Source organism: Lissotriton vulgaris, chromosome 9 (assembly GCF_964263255.1).
Source record: "Lissotriton vulgaris chromosome 9, aLisVul1.2, whole genome shotgun sequence".
Classification (NCBI taxonomy): Eukaryota; Metazoa; Chordata; class Amphibia; order Caudata; family Salamandridae; genus Lissotriton; species Lissotriton vulgaris.
Genome location: NC_141697.1, coordinates 1225077322 through 1225098202, shown reverse-complemented (window position 1 = coordinate 1225098202; position 20881 = coordinate 1225077322). Strand labels below are relative to the sequence as shown.

Sequence of the window (20881 nt, the reverse complement as noted above, 5' to 3'; positions counted from 1 at the left end):
AAGGCATGGAAATGGTATTTTAAAGACCTGTGAAGTCCTTGGGTGTGACTGAGATAAGACTCCAGACATTGCTCAGCCCCGGTCACAGCAGCGTGAGCCACAGCATCACGGGGGGGGGGGGGGGGGGGGGGCTAAAGACCATCTAGCCCTAGGGGTGATGCTCTCCTGACTCCAGTTCTAGTACAGGCTCCATAGGAGACATGATGAAGGGCCTCGAATAAGAACATATTGCAGAGAGTAATATTACATAAAGTATTATTCATTACAGCATAACAACGTGCCCCTTGGATTACAAACGACACGGAGGGGGTCTGCAGGAGTTGGTGCTTCTGGCAAGCCTGGCCTCAACAGCCTCAGGTACCATTCCGTTTTTGTAAGAGTGTTCATCATTTATGTACAAGACGTCCTGTCACTGCTGACAGCGTGGGGCCCTCCAGGGGCCGCCCGCTCCTACTCACAAGCAGCACCTTACACAGCGCTCCCAGCAGAGGCCTCCAGGGGCCACCCAGCTCCTACTCACAAGCAGCACCTTACACAGCTCTCCCGACAGAGTCCTCCCGGGGCCACCCCGCTCCTGCTCACAAGCAGCACCTTACACAGCTCTCCCGACAGAGTCCTCCCGGGGCCACCCGGCTCCTGCTCACAAGCAGCACCTTACACAGCTCTCCCAGCAGAGGCCTCCAGGGGCGACCCCACTCCTGCTCACAAGCAGCACCTTACACAGCTCTCCCAGCAGAGGCCTCCAGGGGCCACCCAGCTCCTACTCACAAACAGCAGCTTTCACTGCTCTCCCGACAGAGGCCTCCAGAGGCCGCCCCGCTCCTGCTCACAAGCAGCACCTTACACAGCTCTCCCAGCAGAGGCCTCCGGGGGCCGCCCCGCTCCTGCTCACAAGCAGCACCTCACACAGCTCTCCCAGCAGAGGCCTCCAGGGGCGACCCCACTCCTGCTCACAAGCAGCACCTTACACAGCTCTCCCAGCAGAGGCCTCCCGGGGCCACCCCGCTCCTGCTCACAAGCAGCACCTCACACAGCTCTCCCAGCAGAGGCCTCCAGGGGCCACCCCGCTCCTGCTCACAAGCAGCAGCTTACACAGCTCTCCCGACAGAGGCCTCCAGGGGCCACCCAGCTCCTACTCACAAGCAGCAGCTTACACAGCTCTCCCAGCAGAGGCCTCCAGGGGCCGCCCAGCTCCTACTCACAAGCAGCAGCTTACACAGCTCTCCCAGCAGAGGCCTCCAGGGGCCACCCCGCTCCTGCTCACAAGCAGCAGCTTACACAGCTCTCCCGACAGAGGCCTCCAGGGGCCACCCAGCTCCTACTCACAAGCAGCACCTTACACAGCTCTCCCGACAGAGTCCTCCCGGGGCCACCCCGCTCCTACTCACAAGCAGCACCTCACACAGCTCTCCCAGCAGAGGCCTCCAGGGGCGACCCCACTCCTGCTCACAAGCAGCACCTTACACAGCTCTCCCGACAGAGTCCTCCCGGGGCCACCCCGCTCCTGCTCACAAGCAGCACCTCACACAGCTCTCCCAGCAGAGGCCTCCAGGGGCGACCCCACTCCTGCTCACAAGCAGCACCTTACACAGCTCTCCCGACAGAGTCCTCCCGGGGCCACCCCGCTCCTGCTCACAAGCAGCACCTTACACAGCTCTCCCAGCAGAGGCCTCCAGGGGCGACCCCACTCCTGCTCACAAGCAGCACCTTACACAGCTCTCCCGACAGAGGCCTCCAGGGGCCACCCAGCTCCTACTCACAAGCAGCAGCTTTCACTGCTCTCCCGACAGAGGCCTCCAGAGGCCGCCCCGCTCCTGCTCACAAGCAGCACCTTACACAGCTCTCCCAGCAGAGGCCTCCGGGGGCCGCCCCGCTCCTGCTCACAAGCAGCACCTCACACAGCTCTCCCAGCAGAGGCCTCCAGGGGCGACCCCACTCCTGCTCACAAGCAGCACCTTACACAGCTCTCCCAGCAGAGGCCTCCCGGGGCCACCCCGCTCCTGCTCACAAGCAGCACCTCACACAGCTCTCCCAGCAGAGGCCTCCAGGGGCCACCCCGCTACTGCTCACAAGCAGCAGCTTACACAGCTCTCCCGACAGAGGCCTCCAGGGGCCACCCAGCTCCTACTCACAAGCAGCAGCTTACACAGCTCTCCCAGCAGAGGCCTCCAGGGGCCGCCCAGCTCCTACTCACAAGCAGCAGCTTACACAGCTCTCCCAGCAGAGGCCTCCAGGGGCCACCCCGCTCCTGCTCACAAGCAGCAGCTTACACAGCTCTCCCGACAGAGGCCTCCAGGGGCCACCCAGCTCCTACTCACAAGCAGCAGCTTTCACTGCTCTCCCGACAGAGGCCTCCAGAGGCCGCCCCGCTCCTGCTCACAAGCAGCACCTTACACAGCTCTCCCAGCAGAGGCCTCCGGGGGCCGCCCCGCTCCTGCTCACAAGCAGCACCTCACACAGCTCTCCCAGCAGAGGCCTCCAGGGGCGACCCCACTCCTGCTCACAAGCAGCACCTTACACAGCTCTCCCAGCAGAGGCCTCCCGGGGCCACCCCGCTCCTGCTCACAAGCAGCACCTCACACAGCTCTCCCAGCAGAGGCCTCCAGGGGCCACCCCGCTCCTGCTCACAAGCAGCAGCTTACACAGCTCTCCCGACAGAGGCCTCCAGGGGCCACCCAGCTCCTACTCACAAGCAGCAGCTTACACAGCTCTCCCAGCAGAGGCCTCCAGGGGCCGCCCAGCTCCTACTCACAAGCAGCAGCTTACACAGCTCTCCCAGCAGAGGCCTCCAGGGGCCACCCCGCTCCTGCTCACAAGCAGCAGCTTACACAGCTCTCCCGACAGAGGCCTCCAGGGGCCACCCAGCTCCTACTCACAAGCAGCACCTTACACAGCTCTCCCGACAGAGTCCTCCCGGGGCCACCCCGCTCCTACTCACAAGCAGCACCTCACACAGCTCTCCCAGCAGAGGCCTCCAGGGGCGACCCCACTCCTGCTCACAAGCAGCACCTTACACAGCTCTCCCGACAGAGTCCTCCCGGGGCCACCCCGCTCCTGCTCACAAGCAGCACCTTACACAGCTCTCCCAGCAGAGGCCTCCAGGGGCGACCCCACTCCTGCTCACAAGCAGCACCTTACACAGCTCTCCCGACAGAGGCCTCCAGGGGCCACCCAGCTCCTACTCACAAGCAGCAGCTTTCACTGCTCTCCCGACAGAGGCCTCCAGAGGCCGCCCCGCTCCTGCTCACAAGCAGCACCTTACACAGCTCTCCCAGCAGAGGCCTCCGGGGGCCGCCCCGCTCCTGCTCACAAGCAGCACCTCACACAGCTCTCCCAGCAGAGGCCTCCAGGGGCGACCCCACTCCTGCTCACAAGCAGCACCTTACACAGCTCTCCCAGCAGAGGCCTCCCGGGGCCACCCCGCTCCTGCTCACAAGCAGCACCTCACACAGCTCTCCCAGCAGAGGCCTCCAGGGGCCACCCCGCTCCTGCTCACAAGCAGCAGCTTACACAGCTCTCCCGACAGAGGCCTCCAGGGGCCACCCAGCTCCTACTCACAAGCAGCAGCTTACACAGCTCTCCCAGCAGAGGCCTCCAGGGGCCGCCCAGCTCCTACTCACAAGCAGCAGCTTACACAGCTCTCCCAGCAGAGGCCTCCAGGGGCCACCCCGCTCCTGCTCACAAGCAGCAGCTTACACAGCTTTCCCGACAGAGGCCTCCAGGGGCCACCCAGCTCCTACTCACAAGCAGCAGCTTACACAGCTCTCCCAGCAGAGGCCTCCAGAGGCCACCCCGCTCCTGCTCACAAGCAGCACCTTACAAAGCTCTCCCAGCAGAGGCCTCCAGGGGCCACCCCGCTCCTGCTCACAAGCAGCACCTTTCACTGCTCTCCCTACAGAGGCCTCCAGAGGCCACCCCCCTCCTGCTCACAAGCAGCACCTTACACAGCTCTCCCAGCAGAGGCCTCCAGGGGCCACCCCGCTCCTGCTCACAAGCAGCACCTTACACAGCTCTCCCAGCAGAGGCCTCCAGGGGCCACCCGCTCCTGCTCACAAGCAGCACCTTTCACTGCTCTCCCGACAGAGGCCTCAAGGGCCACCCCGCTCCTGCTCACAAGCAGCACCTTTCACTGCTCTCCCGACAGAGGCCTCCAGGGGCCACTCCGCTCCTGCTCACAAGCAGCAGCTTACACAGCTCTCCCAGCAGAGGCCTCCAGGGGCCACCCCGCTCCTGCTCACAAGCAGCAGCTTACACAGCTCTCCCAGCAGAGGCCTCTGGGGCCACCCAGCTCCTACTCACAAGCAGCACCTTACACAGCTCTCCCAGCAGAGGCCTCCAGGGGCCGCCCCGCTCCTGCTCACAAGCAGCACCTTACACTGCTCTCCCAGCAGAGGCCTCCAGGGGCCGCCCCCCTCCTCCTCACAAGCAGCACCTTTCACTGCTCTCCCGACAGAGGCCTCCAAGGGCCACCCAGCTCCTGCTCACAAGCAGCACCTTACACAGCTCTCCCAGCAGAGGCCTCCAGGGGCCGCCCCGCTCCTGCTCACAAGCAGCACCTTTCACTGCTCCCCCGACAGAGGCCTCCAGAGGCCACCCCGCTACTGCTCACAAGCAGCACCTCACACAGCTCTCCCGGCAGAGGCCTCCCGGGGCCGCCCCGCTCCTGCTCACAAGCAGCACCTTACACAGCTCTCCCTGCAGAGGCCTCCAGAGGCCACCCCGCTCCTGCTCACAAGCAGCACCTTACAAAGCTCTCCCAGCAGAGGCCTCCAGGGGCCACCCCGCTCCTGCTCACAAGCAGCACCTTTCACTGCTCCCCCGACAGAGGCCTCCAGAGGCCACCCCGCTCCTACTCACAAGCAGCACCTCACACAGCTCTCCCGGCAGAGGCCTCCAGGGGCCACCCCGCTCCTGCTCACAAGCAGCACCTTACACAGCTCTCCCTGCAGAGGCCTCCAAGGGCCACCAGCTCCTGCTCACAAGCAGCACCTTTCACTGCTCTCCCGACAGAGGCCTCCAGAGGCCACCCCGCTCCTGATCACAAGCAGCACCTCACACAGCTCTCCCAGCAGAGGCCTCCAGGGGCCGCCCGCTCCTGCTCACAAGCAGCACCTTTCACTGCTCTCCCGACAGAGGCCTCCAGAGGCCACCCCGCTACTGCTCACAAGCAGCCCCTCACACAGCTCTCCCGGCAGAGGCCTCCAGGGGCCACTCCGCTCCTGCTCACAAGCAGCAGCTTACACAGCTCTCCCAGCAGAGGCCTCCAGGGGCCACCCCGCTCCTGCTCACAAGCAGCAGCTTACACAGCTCTCCCAGCAGAGGCCTCCAGGGGCCGCCCAGCTCCTACTCACAAGCAGCAGCTTACACAGCTCTCCCAGCAGAGGCCTCCAGGGGCCACCCCGCTCCTGCTCACAAGCAGCAGCTTACACAGCTCTCCCAGCAGAGGCCTCCGGGGCCACCCAGCTCCTACTCACAAGCAGCACCTTACACAGCTCTCCCAGCAGAGGCCTCCAGGACCGCCCCGCTCCTGCTCACAAGCAGCACCTTACACTGCTCTCCCAGCAGAGGCCTCCAGGGGCCGCCCCCCTCCTCCTCACAAGCAGCACCTTTCACTGCTCTCCCGACAGAGGCCTCCAAGGGCCACCCAGCTCCTGCTCACAAGCAGCACCTTACACAGCTCTCCCAGCAGAGGCCTCCAGGGGCCGCCCCGCTCCTGCTCACAAGCAGCACCTTTCACTGCTCCCCCGACAGAGGCCTCCAGAGGCCACCCCGCTACTGCTCACAAGCAGCACCTCACACAGCTCTCCCGGCAGAGGCCTCCCGGGGCCGCCCCGCTCCTGCTCACAAGCAGCACCTTACACAGCTCTCCCTGCAGAGGCCTCCAGAGGCCACCCCGCTCCTGCTCACAAGCAGCACCTTACAAAGCTCTCCCAGCAGAGGCCTCCAGGGGCCACCCCGCTCCTGCTCACAAGCAGCACCTTTCACTGCTCTCCCTACAGAGGCCTCCAGAGGCCACCCCCCTCCTGCTCACAAGCAGCACCTTACACAGCTCTCCCAGCAGAGGCCTCCAGGGGCCACCCCGCTCCTGCTCACAAGCAGCACCTTACACAGCTCTCCCAGCAGAGGCCTCCAGGGGCCACCCGCTCCTGCTCACAAGCAGCACCTTTCACTGCTCTCCCGACAGAGGCCTCAAGGGCCACCCCGCTCCTGCTCACAAGCAGCACCTTTCACTGCTCTCCCGACAGAGGCCTCCAGGGGACTCCCCGCTCCTGCTCACAAGCAGCACCTTACACAGCTCTCCCGACAGAGGCCTCCAGGGGCCACCCCTCTCCTGCTCACAAGCAGCACCTTACACAGCTCTTCCGGCAGAGGCTTCCAGGGGCCTCCCCGATCCTGCTCACAAGCAGCACCTCACACTGCTCTCTCAGCAGAGGCCTCCAGGGGTCACCCCACTCCTGCTCACAAGCAGCACCTTACACTGCTCTCCCAGCAGAGTCCTCCCGGGGCCACCCGCTCCTGCTCACAAGCAGCACCTCGCACAGCTCTACCAGCAGAGGCCTCCAGGGGCCTCCCTGCTCCTGCTCACAAGCAGCACCTTACACTGCTCTCCCAGCAGAGGCCTCCAGGGGTCACCCTGCTCCTGCTCACAAGCAGCACCTTACACTGCTCTCCCAGCAGAGGCCTCCAGGGGCCACCCCACTCCTGCTCACAAGCAGCACCTTACACAGCTCTTTCAGCAGAGGCCTCCAAGGGCCACCCTGCTCCTTCTCACAAGCAGCACCTTACACAGCTCTCCCGGCAGAAGCCTTCAGGGGCCACCCTACTCCTGCTCACAAGCAGCACCTTACACAGCTCTCCCGGCAGAGGCCTCCAGGGGCCTCCCCGATCCTGCTCACAAGCAGCACCTTACACTGCTCTCCCTGCAGAGGCATCCAAGGGCCACCAGCTCCTGCTCACAAGCAACACCTCACACTGCTCTCCCGGCAGAGGCCGCAAGGGGCGACCCCATTCCTGCACACAAGCAGCACCTTACACAGCTCTCTCAGCAAGTTCAAGTTCAAGTTCAGGAATTTGTATAGCGCACTACTCACCCAGAGGGTCTCAAGGTGCTTGAGGGAGGGTGGGTGCCTTACTTATCGAAAAGCCAGGTTTTCAGCTGCTTTCTGAAGGAGAGGTAGTTCTGTGTGAGGCGGAGGTGAGTGGGGAGAGAATTCCAGGTCTTGGCCGCCAAGTAGGAGAAGGATCTTCCTCCTATGGTGGGTCTATGGATGCGGGGAATTGCGGCGAGGGCTTGATTGGATGATCGTAGTTGGCGGGTGGGTGTGTAGAAGGAAAAGTCGAGTGTTGAGGCATTCGGGTCCTAGGTCGTGGAGGGCCTTGTGTGCGTGGGTGAGGAGACGGAACATTATTCTCTTGTTGATGGGGAGCCAGTGGAGGTCTTTCAGGTGACCGGAAATGTGAGCTTGACGGGGGATGTCCAGTATGAGTCTGGCTGAGGCGTTTTAGATGCGTTGGAGTTTTTTCTGTAGTTTGGCTGTGGTTCCGGCGTAAAGGGTATTCCCATAGACCAGTCGGCTAGTGACCAGTGCGTGGGTAACTGTCTTTCTTGTTTCGGTGGGGATCCAACGGAAGATCTTTTTGAGCATGCATAGGATGTTGAAGCATGAAGATGATACGGCGTTGACTTGTCTGGTCATCGAGAGGGAGGAGTCCAGGATGAAGCCCAAGTTACGTGCGTGATCTGCGGGTATGGGTGCTGTGCCCAGGGCCAGTGGCCACCATGAGTCGTCCCAGGCGGAAGGGGATGATCCTAAGATGAGGACTTCCGTTTTGTCCGAGTTAAGTTTTAAGCGGCTGTTCTTCATCCATTCGGCTACTTCTTTCATTCCTTCGTGTAGATTGGTTTTGGGGGTGTTAGGGTCTTTGGTGAGGGAGAGGATCAGCTGGCTGTCGTCTGCGTAGGAGATGATGTTGAGGTTGTGTTGTCACGCGATGGATGTGAGGGGACTCATGTAAACGTTGAAGAGGGTGGGACTAAGTGATGATCCTTGTGGTACGCCGCAGATGACTTTGGTGGCCTCTGATTTGAATGGGGAGAGGCGGACTCTCTGGGTTCTTCCAGCGAGGAACGAGATGATCCAGTCCAAAGCTTTTCCTTGTAATCCGACGTTGCTGAGGCGTTGTATGAGGGTGCTATGACAGACTGTGTCGAAGGCGGCGGAGAGGTCCAGTAGGATGAGGGCAACTGTTTCTCCGTTGTCCAGCAGCGTACGGATGTCGTCTGTAGCAGCGTTGAGGGCGGTTTCGGTGATGTGTTTGGCTCGGAAGCCGGACTGTGAGGGGTCGAGGGAGTTGTTGGATTCAAGGAATGCGGCGAGCTGACTATTGACGGCTTTCTCAATGACTTTGGCAGGGAATGGGAGGAGTGAGATGGGGCGGTAGTTCTTGAGTTCAGTGGGGTCTGCTGTGGGTTTCTTCAGAAGGGCGCTGAGTTCGGCATGTTTCCAGCTTTCCGGGAAGGTAGCGGAGTTGAAGGAACAGTTGATGACATCGCGGAGATGGGGTGCGATGATGGAGTCTGCTTTGTTGAAGATGTGGTGGGGACATGGGTCGGTTGGTGAACCTGAGTGGATGGAGTTCATCAGGCGGATGGTGTCTTCAGTAGTGATTGGGTTCCAGGCGCCAAGGTTGTGAGAGTGGTGTTTTGGTTCGGAGGTAGGTGGAGTGGTCTGGTCTTCGGACTGGTTTTCAAAGCTGTTATGTATGTCGGCGATTTTGTTGTGGAAGAAAGAGGATAAAGAGTCGCAGAGGTCTTGGGAGGGAGTGATGTCGTTGGTGCCGGCGGTGGGGTTGGTAAAATCTTTGACGATGTTGAATAGTTCCTTGCTGTTGTGGGCGTTGTTGTTGAGTCGATCCTTGAATGCTGATTTCTTGGTGGATCGGATCAATTGGTGGTGTTTGCGGGAGACCTCCTTGAAGGTGGTCAGGTTGTCACTGGTTGGGTTTTTTCTCCAGGTTTTCTCGAGGGTGCGACATAACGTTTGGATTTCTTAAGGTCATCGTTGAACCAGGGGGCCTTTTTGCTGCCTTGTTTAATCTGTTGATTTTTCAAGGGTGCTAATTCGTCAGCGCTGTGGGCGATCCATTGTGTGAGTTTGGTGGCGGCTTGGTTTGGGTCCGATGGTATGGCAGGAGGGTTTTGGTTAAGCGCTGTGAAGAGTTGGTCGGTGGTGATTTTGTTCCAGTTTCTTCGGGGAATAGGTTCTGGGGGGTTGTGGGTCGTGGTCTTTTTGTAGCTGAAATGAACGCAGCTGTGGTCCGTCCAATGGAGAGTTGTGGTGTGATCGAAGGAGATGTGTTTGCTGGACGTGAAGATAGGGTCGAGCGTGTGTCCGGCTAAGTGGGTGGGGGTGTCAACAAGTTGTTTGAGTCTGAGATTGGCCAGGTTGTCCAGCAGGGTGGTGGTGTTGCTGTCGTTTTTCTTTTCCAGGTGGAAGTTGAGGTTTCCCCGTAGAATGTAGTTCTCGGATGTGAGGGCATGTGGGCTGATGAAGTCAGTGATGTCTTCGTTGAATTGTGTGCGGGTTCCTGGTGGTCTGTATATGAGGGTGCTTCTAAGTGTGGTCCTGTGGTCGATGTGGATCTGGAAGTGAAGGTGTTCGGCGGTCGCAAGGTTATCGTCGGAGCTGGTCGTGATGCAGATGGTGTTCTTATGGACGATGGCGATGCCTCCTCCTGTTTGGTTGGTGCAGTCTTTTCGGATGATCTTGTAAGCGTCCGGGATGGCTATGGCGATCTCGGGCGCTGATGAGGCGTTCATCCAGGTTTCAGTAAGGAAGGCGACGTCCGGCGATGTAGTGTCGAGTAGGTCCCAGAGTTCAGTAGCGTGTCTGTGGACCGAGCGGGCGTTCAGCAGGATGCATTTCAGGTGGTTGGAGTCGGAGCTGTGTTTGGAGGAAGTGGAATTGGTGTGGGTCCTGGTGCAGGTGAACTTGCAGGAGTGGCAGGCGAATGGTCCATGGGTGTGTCCTGGGGCAGCATCGCAGCATTGAGGTGTGCGTCGGTGGTTAAGAGCGAAAAGGGTAGCGGCGTCATACGTAATGCGGGTGGAGTGGGTTCTGCGAGGGCCAGGAAGTCTGGCACTGGGCGCGGTCCAGGCACGGACTGGCGTAGACGGGCTTACCTTTGGCGCACCTTCGGCGCGCATGGGGCGCGATCGCTGCGTGTAAACGCTGCGCGCAAAGCATCTGTCATAAGTGGATGGTAAAAGGGGAGGGGCGAGGGATGGTCAGCTGGGAGGCGGGAGCGGGGTGGAGATCAGGGCAGGGAGGCACCAACAACAACAAAATGGCAGCAAGCCAATAACTATACAGGACTGGGGCACAATCGGCAGTAGCGCGAGGTAAATGGCACAATCAGGCACAAATTAATCTGCAGGCAGCACAGCACAAATTTGAAAGTCTTGGCAATCAAGCGCTACGATCAGTTTAAGCTCAGCTAATTAATTATTAATAACAGGCAGGCGGGGCACTCTATCGTTACGGATTGAAATGAAATAAATAATTATGCAGGCTAAAGCAGTGCGAGGCGAGATGGCTACGATACCAGGTGAGGCTGGGAGCAGGAGGCAGGGAGCAGCGTGTGGAGCGACCGCTTCTGCTGGAAGGTCATCTGCCAGAGGATGCAAAGTCTCACAGACTGACACATCAATCCAGATTCAGGGTCAGAGGTGTATCGAAGACACATCTGGGACTCTCAATGAAAACCGGGACCGGATGGTGACAGCAGCTAAACTTGCAATTTTTTGGGACAGATTTAATGCCAACTTTAAATTCCTTAACAAAACATTATAAACATTGAAGAAAAACACCTCTGGCCAAGTCAGGTGTAACCCTGGGCTTAGTAGCGATACGCGTAGTTACGCGAAGTGCACTTCGCACTAGGCAAGCTAAGCGTAGCTACGCCAACTGCGTAGTGGGGTAGGGAAAATGCTTTTCCCACTGATTGCACAGTGCCGGATGCTTGTCCGCACTATGCAATCATTGCAAACGGCATCTTGCACAGTGCAAGCGCTCGTTTTCTGCCGCTCAAGTGGATTTGTACTTGAGAGGCAGCTTTCTCAACGTGGACAGGTAGTTTCTCATCGCGAGCGGTCGAAAACACACGCGACCACTCACATTGAGTATCTCGCCGGGAGGTTTATTTTCCATGCTCCTGATCAGCAACTTGATGTTGCTGATCGCGAACAAGGAAAAAGTCTCACCGGGATATTGATTTTGCTCGCTCGCGGTCGCCAACTTGACGTTGAGGACCGCGAGCAAGCAAAAAATGCCTGCTATGCTACGTGTTTTTGCACTGTGCTATGTGAAATTTGTGTAGCGTGTAGTAGCCCAAACTATGCATACTCTGTGAGCGTAGCTTAGTCCTACGCCCAAGGTTAGTCAGGTGATGCACAAGTATTGTGCATAATTCTGCTGATTAATTAAAGGGGATAGGACTTTAAAAACTACCATCAAACTGCTTCGCCACTGATTGTTCTCGACTGATGTCAGGTGGAATCATGAAAACACCACAGTGGGGCTGAGAAGTCCAGTTCTTGATCTGTAGTTTAATATTAGACTAGTCTTCAATTTTGTACTCATTGCTAACACTGCTCTGGTATCAGTCCTTTATGCAATGCCAAATATATGGAACTCTGTGACATCACATTGAAAAATTTGAGGCACACAAACTCACAAATCCTTCCACCAGTGAAGTATTGGCGAAAAACCTTGCCACTTGTCTAAGAGATAAAGTTTGTCACCTTCACAAAATTGTGCTTGCAGGCAAATGTCCTGTATAAAGAAAATCGTTTTTGAGGGAGAATTTTCCTGCAGTGAAATATGTTTGTATAAAGATTAATTTTGGACAGATTTTTCTTGCTTAATCAGTTTCACGAGGGTGGCCAGGTTTTACGAAATTGAGAATTTTGTGATAGGCACCTTTGCAAGTCTTCCTAATAGAAATGTAGCTCTTGTTGAAAATAGAACCAATAAAGCAGAGATAGCAGTTGGGTGGTCCAGACAGACACTAATGGGGTTTCTGACATTGTCGCCTCTTTCTAATGTTTTAATTTTTCTTTTAGGATAAATCCGTAATGGCCGACTCTTCTGAGCGGCCAGTTTTTACACAATGTCTAAGAAAGGATACTCTTTCACTCATCATAACTTTACCCACCAAAAAGCCCAATGAAAGGATATTCGAGCAGCTGTCCTTGGACATCCGTAGCAACTCCACTGTTAGGAACCTGCGCTTGAGCATTGTCCTGACGGCAAGGAAGGAGAGCGCCCAGCGCCAGGTCTACGAAGTGACCAACCCAGAATCCTACCAGCTGCTGTACAAGAAAGGTGTGGACTGGTATGAGATTTATGACGACCAGCAAATTCTCCAGACTCTGGAGGCAGTTAAGTACTGGAACGCGAGGGGCTTCCGGAAAGGCGAAATCCATGTCAAGAACCGGTTGCAAGCTTTCGAAGTCAATGCTGAGCATGAACAACTGTTGATCGAGCTTATTGGCTACAACCTTGGAGCAATCGATGTTTGCCGCTACTCCCACGATGAGCTCGCCTTTGCACGCCGACAGTTGGCTCGACCCAGGCACTTGGAACTTTGTCAACGGGATCGAATGTCTTACTTCATGGAACCTTGGGCCACATCTGTGCCGGTTCCTGAAAACCTGAAGGCAGTTGTGAGCCAGGAACAACTTGTTACCATTGTTTATGGGAAAGAGTGCCTTAAGGTAAAATTAAATGTCAACGATCTCCCAGATATGGTGATTCAAATGTGCTTTCAGCAGAACGGCCTCGATTCCAGTCAACGAAAGGATGCCTTAGTGTTGCAGGTCTATGGCCGGGAGGAGTATATTGTTGGGAAGAAGCCACTTAGAGACTTCTTATGGATAAGACACTGCCTAAAAACCAAGCAGGAAATTATCTTGTCCTTGGTCCAAACCTCTTTCGAAAGTGAAGATGAACTGCCCTCTGTTGACTGGCCATTGATCGATGAGTTGACGGGGTTTAGTGCAACTCACGAAGAGCTGCAGCTGAAAGACAAAGATGTTGAGGAGATTATAGTGCTTTCTCTGTGGGACTTTGATAGAACATTTAGAGTTAAGATTGTTGGGATAGACATCCCAATCCTGCCTCCAAAGTGCCCAAGTCAGGTTTATGTCGTGGCTAGCATCCTCCATGGAAGCCGCATATTGTCATCGGTGAGTACGGAACCCAAGCCCTTCGATGACGAAGTTCTTTGGAACATCTGGCTGGAGTTTGACATATTGGTGAAGAACCTCCCAGAATGTTCTAAACTAAACCTCAGTGTTTACGAGAAGAGTGCGGACACTCTGCTGAGGGGAACCAAACCTTTGCAACAGCTGGGCACAGACTATCAGACCAAGGGAAATTCCAAGCTGCTCTACTTTGTCAACTTGCTTCTAATTGACCACAGGTCACTCTTGCAGCAAGGCGAGCACATTCTGTACATGTGGCCCTACCCAGAGCAAGAGGAGGAACTTTTCACCTTTGAAGCCGACAGGATTTCTTCTAACACCAACCCCAACACAGAGGGGGGCCTGGCCATCAGTATCATTCTGGAAACGTACGCCTACCCGGTGGTTCTCCCTTACAGCAGGACCGTTGAACTCAGCTGCTTGAGCCCAACTGGCACCCTCACCAGATCCAAAGGTCAGGAGGAGGTTGACTTTCAGGATCCATTCTGCCCTACAGACATGGACCGCCTGAAAGCCTTCAAAGAGCAATCCGCTAAGTATGGCGACAACCTCCCGAAGTACCTGCACCAAATCCAATGGGGAAATATGGCGACTGTGCAAGACTTACATTGGCTGCTTGACCACTGGGACCCACAATCCCTGGATATTGCAATTGCCCTAGAACTGCTGGGCATTAACTTTGTTGACAAGAATGTCCGGAGCATGTCCGTGAAGCGGCTAGAGCTGCTGTCCACTGAAGAGCTGCTGAGATATTTACTGCAACTAGTTCAGGTATTTATTTGCTTCTTTTAAGTATTTTACTGTGCAAACATGTCACACTAAACACTTTACAATGTACAAAGAAGTAAACAGCCAGAAGGGGCATTGAGTAAATACAGACAGCCACAGCAAAGAGAATGTGACCTTGGGTTGGGTGGGAAACCTGTTCAAAGACTCAGTAATTTGATACATGAGTGAGGGTACAATTTCTAAACCAATTTAGCTAAAAAAATCAACATGTTAATGTTTCATTGGTACAAACTGAAGGAAACCTTATCTCTGGAGGAGGAAACAGTCAAAAACCACATGTCTAGTTTTTGCGAAACCCTTGTTAGCCTTTTAGGGCCATATGTATCAAACTTTGATTTTACGATTCTCAAATTGCGATTGTGGCAAATCGCTATTTGAGAATCGCACAATGCTATGTATGTAGGATTTGCAAATAATTTTGCGTATCCTACATATTTCTTAATTGCGAATTTCAAATTGCGAATCGCAATTAAGGAATATCTCCCCATTCATTCCTATGGGCTTAGAGGCCCATAGGAATAAATGGGAAGACTTTTGCAATTTGTGATTCTCACTTAAAGAATCGCAAATTGAGAATGCAATTTCAAGGGTGCCAGGGTGTCAAAAGGACACCCTGTGGCACCCCTGAATGTGCATGTGTGCTCATGTGGCACACATACATGCCCTAAGGGCATGTATGTGTGCCATATGGCACTTTAAAAACATTTTAAAAGTGCATTTTTCAGAGAAATCGCAAATTACCACCAACTTGAAGTTGGTGGTAATTTGCGATTCCTTAAGGCCAAATTACACTTTTTCTGTGCTTCTTACATTGCATTTAAGGAATAGCAATTTGCGATTCCTTAAGTGCAATCGCAAAATACGGAATCGCAAATTTTGCGATTCCTTATTTTGCGAGGCAGTTTCTCTTTCATACATACCACTGAGCCCAATTGCAAATGCCGAAATTCTGCTAATTTTGGCATTTGCAATCGCAAATTGGAATGATAAATATGGCCCTTAGTGCCCACGATGCGAGGGAAAGATTACTCAGTTCTCTTCTAGGCAGATAAGAATTTTCCCTTGCAGCAGTGTCTTTCTTCTATTGATTGTGGTTCTAATTAGCACTCTACCTTTAAGGCATAGTGAGAAGATTTTTCTAGCCAAATATTAACCAAACAATACATGATGAAGTTCTTGCTCTCGCCTACTTGTGGCCTTTGCCTTTTGTGCAGCTTGTGCAGTTTGTACATACTCTGTCATGGACCTACGTAACTGTCATCTTGCAATGTGTGTTTTCAAAATGATTAGCATGCTTTAAGTAACAAAATAAAAATAAAAAATTCGACTGGAATAAGAATAATCCATTTTAAATGTTTGTGTGGGAATTTTCAAGTTTGGATGTAATATGAAGTATCGGAGGCAAACATATTGCCAAAAAATATCGAGTACGAATATCATCTTTTCATACTTTGAATGTAAAGGACAAAATATCCACTTCAAAAATGTAAAGGATCAAAATACAGTCACAAAAATAGGTAAACATTTTTATTATCAACAATATAGTAACTTCAAAATATATATTTACATTAAAAAATACATGTGATATAAAAAAAGAATATGATTTTTATAACTTATGAAAATAATATTTACTTTAGCATAAATGTAAAAAATAAAAGCATAATAAATAACATAATGAAATAATCATTAATGTTAAAATAAAAAACAATATTATTATTTAATAACTTTTAAAACACTCTCAATTTTTTAAAAGTGCATATGTAATACAATTAATAAATTTACAAAGATATGTAATAAAAATAACATTACTGAAAAGAAAAATGTAAAAAGGTAAAGTAAAATGTTTAAAATTAAATCACAAAACCATTAATAAATTAAAACTGTAAAATTCAGACACAAAGAAAATTAGACTTCAGTGTGGAGGATGGAGACTGCTCATCAGCTTTAGGTAGCATTTTAAGTGGCTCATCAGAAGAATTGAGGCCTACAGCAACTTCTAAGCTTGGAAGGCGCCATAGGACACCTAAAAGCCAAAAGCCAGATGACCAAAAGGGCAAGGATTTATCAGTCTCTGAATTGAAATGGGACTACTCAGCAACTCAGCAAGTGTACGATGAACCACATAACCTACAACAGGTCTCTTCACCATCCATAAATCCAATGGTCTCACTGGGGGAGCCGGCATTGGGACTTATATATCGCTCCATTAAGCAACACTAGGAAAAAAACTTGCTCTGATGGACACATGGCAAGGATGGGAACAAAGTAATTGCAGGTAGTAATGCAATTGACCTCAAAGGCCTGAACTGAAATTGGAGAAAGGATCACTGAGGTTGAGAACCACACTTCAGCACTGGAAACAGACGTGACGGAGCTGAAAAGTCAGTCAGAGGCCTAAGAATCCTAGATCTTGGATATATAATGGAAACTTGTGGATTTTTGGCCTTGAGGAAAGGGTTGAAGGCAATGACTTGAGAGCCTTTGTGGTTAAGCTGTTCAAGGGAACCTTTCCTGATCTAATATCTTGTAACTGGGAAAAAGAGATTCTGAGAGTACAGCGGTTCACTCCGATGCTAAAAAGACAAAGTCAACCACAGGGGGAAGGCACCTCCAAGCCTAGGGCTGGTATTGTCTATTTTGGACTTAAAAGGCGCCATTTGTCAGGGGTCACTATAAACAGCGCACCCACTGTTTAAAATGGATAACAAGATGGAAACACAAATGCATTTATACGAATCCACAATACTGGCGAAACATTGTGGCTCATCATAAACATTGGATTGAAGCATCAAGAAATTAGACTTTTCAAGCGTCTCATGTGGTCAAACAATTTATCATCAACAATTACATTAAAGCATTTAAATATATAAGCGCAAGATACATGTTACTAGTAAATGGCATTACGGGCAATGGAGTCCACAGAACTAGCATTAAGATGCATTGGCGGGAAATATTTAGTATCAAAGAGCAAGGAAGTGAAGTATGTTGATAAGGGGGAGGGGAAACGTGATAATGAGTGTGGTTCGGAGCAAGACGAAAGGCTTTTAAATTCTCACGGCAGGTACGGAAAGGATTATGTTGGCTTTTGGCAATGGGTTTAATGATCGGGTGAACAAAGGGGAATTTTTGAGTTCAGAATGTAATGAAAGAAAGGACTGAAAAGGGAAGGAGGGCATTATAAGAGTAATGAAAAGAGTTTAAAACGCTTGTAAAAAACAGTTGACTGTAGTCTTTTGTATTTGATCTTGTCTGATGCTTAATAAAAATATACAGTTGGCAACATAGATAATACAAAATGAAGGCAGGGAAAAAGGCAGTGGGAATGATAGATAGGTATGTTTGGAATCAGATAAAGGTTATATAGAAAGTAAGGGTGACAGGAAGGTTATGACATACTTGGGTGAACATATTGCTGCAGAGGGAGAATAGTTCGAGACAATTACACAGCTAAAGATAGTTAACATGGTGGGAAAACAAATGTTTGAATAATTTGTGTTTTGATACCGTGTTTAACCTGAACATGTGATTGTGTTGATCAATTAAGTGAATCATGCGCGTTTCTGTCTGAAATAGTAGCGGATAATTGTTTTTATTATTGTTTATAGTGACCCCTGACGAAGGGCGCTTTTAAGCCTGAAATGCATTGGAATTTTAACAAATAAAACACTGTTTGTGATGAACCGTGCATCACTCGTATTTTTACATGAAGTCCGGATGGGCATTGTTTAAATATCAGAAACTTGGAAAAAAGCAAACTATTCCGTGTGTGGATTCGCAAATTTGAGAAAAAGGAAATGAAGTTTAAAGAGGAGAAAATGGTTTAAAGGGATTACATGGTTGAAATTAAAAGTAATAATGAACGCCTAATGATAGCATATTGCAGTGCGTTTGGTGGGGGCAAGATGTTGTCCCCCATTTTGCAGTTCAATGTTTATCTTAGTGGCATCGGCATGCCACTATACCACTCAGCACTCATCAAGGAGTACTACGATCAAATTGAAAGCAATTGGAATACAAGGAGTGCATCCCCACCCCCACGATTGTTGATTGTCTATTTTGGCAACTTTCTTCTCTGGCAGGCTGTATTTCAGAAAGCTTGCCCTGATGCCAGGTGAAATTTTTAGGCCGGACCTTTGCAATGTAACTGTAACTGTGGAAAGGCGATGGAGATTGAGACAATTTATGATGCCATGTCAGGAGAAGGGAGCTGAAGCTTACCTGAGGAACCCTGCTTGTCTCAAGATTACTTTTAAAAGTAAGACTCATGTAGTTACCTTAGAAATGGAAGCTAAGAAGTACTTAGATGAACTTGTATGCTTAGCATGAATGGCCGAGCCATAAGTGTACATTGGTTGGCTAGTAATTGTTTGCATAAGGTCCCCCTCATTTGGTCTCTTCTATTAAGTGTGCTTTTCTTTTCTTTCCTTTTCTTTGTTCTTCCTTTGAGATTAGATATGTCTGTGAAGGGGCACATGGATTTGTGTTTGTGGGTATGTACCCATGGAGTTGAATCAATTACTATTTTGTTTGTTTTCTCTAGATCTCACGGGTAGTTAGGGGTATCAAATTGATGAACACATATGGTCTTAAGTGAACTCCAATATTTAAAGAGCAGTCAGGGTTTGGTGGATATTTGGCAGAAGGTTAAGGCTCCAGACCCTGGATATACCTTTATTCTCCCCCCAACAGGAAGAATGTTAGATTGAATTACTATTTCACGTCTCTTAGCCTGGCTATTGGGATAGACAATGAGGAAAACCCACAAGTCATGTTGGACCACAATCCCTTGGTTATTGAAATTCCTTTCTTGGGTGGTGTAAGATCAGCACAGGCTTGGTCATTTGAAAAAGGGGGCTATTATCTACTGGGGGAATAGTCTGGAGCACATTGAAGGAAGGTATAAGGGGGAGATTCTCAGTTTTAGTCTAGGCCGACAAAAGACTCAGACTCAGCTTTTGAAGAATAAGTATAGAGAATTGGGTGATTTAGACGCCTAATTGATTGTAGCCGCTCTAGATGGGGGTGGCTGCAAGAAATACAGCACAGACTAGCAGTAGTCAAATCTACTATTTATAATATTGCGGCAGGCAAGGCAGCAGAAATATAAATGGCGTGTAGAAAATAATGTTTTGAATACAGTGAGCAAGTGACTCGATTATTGGTGCTACAGACTAGAAAAATAGCTGAGAAATTGCTGAGATTAGGAATAAAGGGGTTAGATTGCTCTTACCCCAGCAGCTATATTAGGGGTGTTTATGGATTTTTATAAAGATTTGTACCAAGCTGGGTTGAACAATGAAAAGTGTGAAATATGGAAATACCTGGATTCTATCAAAGGTAGCGAGGTTCATTCTAAAGGGCAGGAATATAGGGATGCCCCCTTTTGCAATGACAAAATTAGTGAGGCACTCAAGGCCTTACCTTCTGGAAAGGGAGTTGGTACAGTTAAGATCCCTAGGCATCAAAGTTAAGCTGTATTATTGGTCAACTGGTATCCCAGAGACAACATGGTTTCATACCAGGGAGAGGAACCACTGAACATGTTTGTTGAGTTATAGTATTGTTTATTGTGCTACAGTGACAAGCATTATGGCCCTGGTGCTTTTGTATGCCAAAAAGGCTTTGATTGGGTAGCCTGAGACTATTTGTGGGCTGTGTTGAGGTGAAACAAATTCCATTAGGAACTCGTTAGGACTGTTCAAGCAGTCTACAGAAATGTGTCAGCTTCAAATTATAAGAAGATAGTCTAAGCCTTTTCAAATAATGAGGGGTACGAGACAGAGGGTGTCTCTGCTTACCCTTATTGTCTGCATTTTATATTGATCGTTTGATAAGAAAACTGAAATCTAAATCATTAATTAGACCAATGAGGTCTTATGGTATTAGCACAAATATTCTTGCATATGCGGACCATATTGTGGTTGTGACAACGGATCCAGTAGGGACAATTAAGGAGTTAGAAAATGATGCCTTAAAATTTGGAAACTTTTTTAGTTATTTCTAGAACCGTAATAAGACCCAGCTGGTTGTCAATGAGCAGATACAATTGGAGGACGACTGTATAGCTGTTTATCTCGGCGTAAATATTACACCCAAAATTGATCAAATTGTGGAACTAAATCTAGCCCAAGTAATATATTAGTAAAAAAAAGGACTTTAGGAGAATAGATAATCGCCATCTCATGATTAATGGCCACTGCAATGTGATAAAAAATGTATTCCACCCAAAGTCCTGTATTTCTTTATGGCCGTGCCAATAGAGTTAAAAAAATGATGGCTCAAGACAATGGAGGAGATGTTTAGCAGTTTTATTTGGTCCTATGCTAAGGCCAGAAGGGCTCTTAGGTTTTTAATGTTGCCAAGGGCAAGAGACCCCTGCCCAAAAATGCATAAAATCTCTTATTGGGGGGACAGATTGATTGTCAGGTGGCAGAGGTGACCCGCCTATTTAAGAATGGCTAATAGGAGATGACACTAAGGCGTGTTTTAAAGAAATGTTTTAGCCAAGCTTTTACAAAAAAACTTTACATTTAAGACCCTACAAGCTGCCTGTAAGATCTCAGTAGTCATTAGGAAGAAGATTGGAATCTGGAGATTTAATTACTAAACCCCTATCTGGAGGGGTCAGTTGGTCACAAAGATATTTCAAGACTCATATTGTCTCAGGTGGGAAGTTAATGAGTTCAAGAAACTTGATGATTGCTTTGATGGAAATATAGAGCTCTCATTTGGGGAGTTACAACAGGAGTATGGGGTAGACAAGAGAGATTTAAAAAAAATATTTTCAGGTCCAGAATTTCTTGTTAAAAATGTGGTGGAACAATC

General features: G+C 50.8%; 1 protein-coding gene across 1 annotated transcript in view; it reads left to right on the top strand.

Moving 5' to 3' along the window:
- Positions 1-20881, top strand: part of LOC147693104 (phosphatidylinositol 4,5-bisphosphate 3-kinase catalytic subunit gamma isoform-like) — a 97565-nt gene that overhangs the window by 26550 nt on the left and 50134 nt on the right. Inside the window, exon 3 of the mRNA XM_086939356.1 lies at positions 12125-14038. Coding sequence (XP_086795482.1) covers positions 12137-14038 — 1902 coding nt within the window. The 5' untranslated portion in view covers positions 12125-12136. The remainder of the gene's footprint in view (positions 1-12124; positions 14039-20881) is intronic.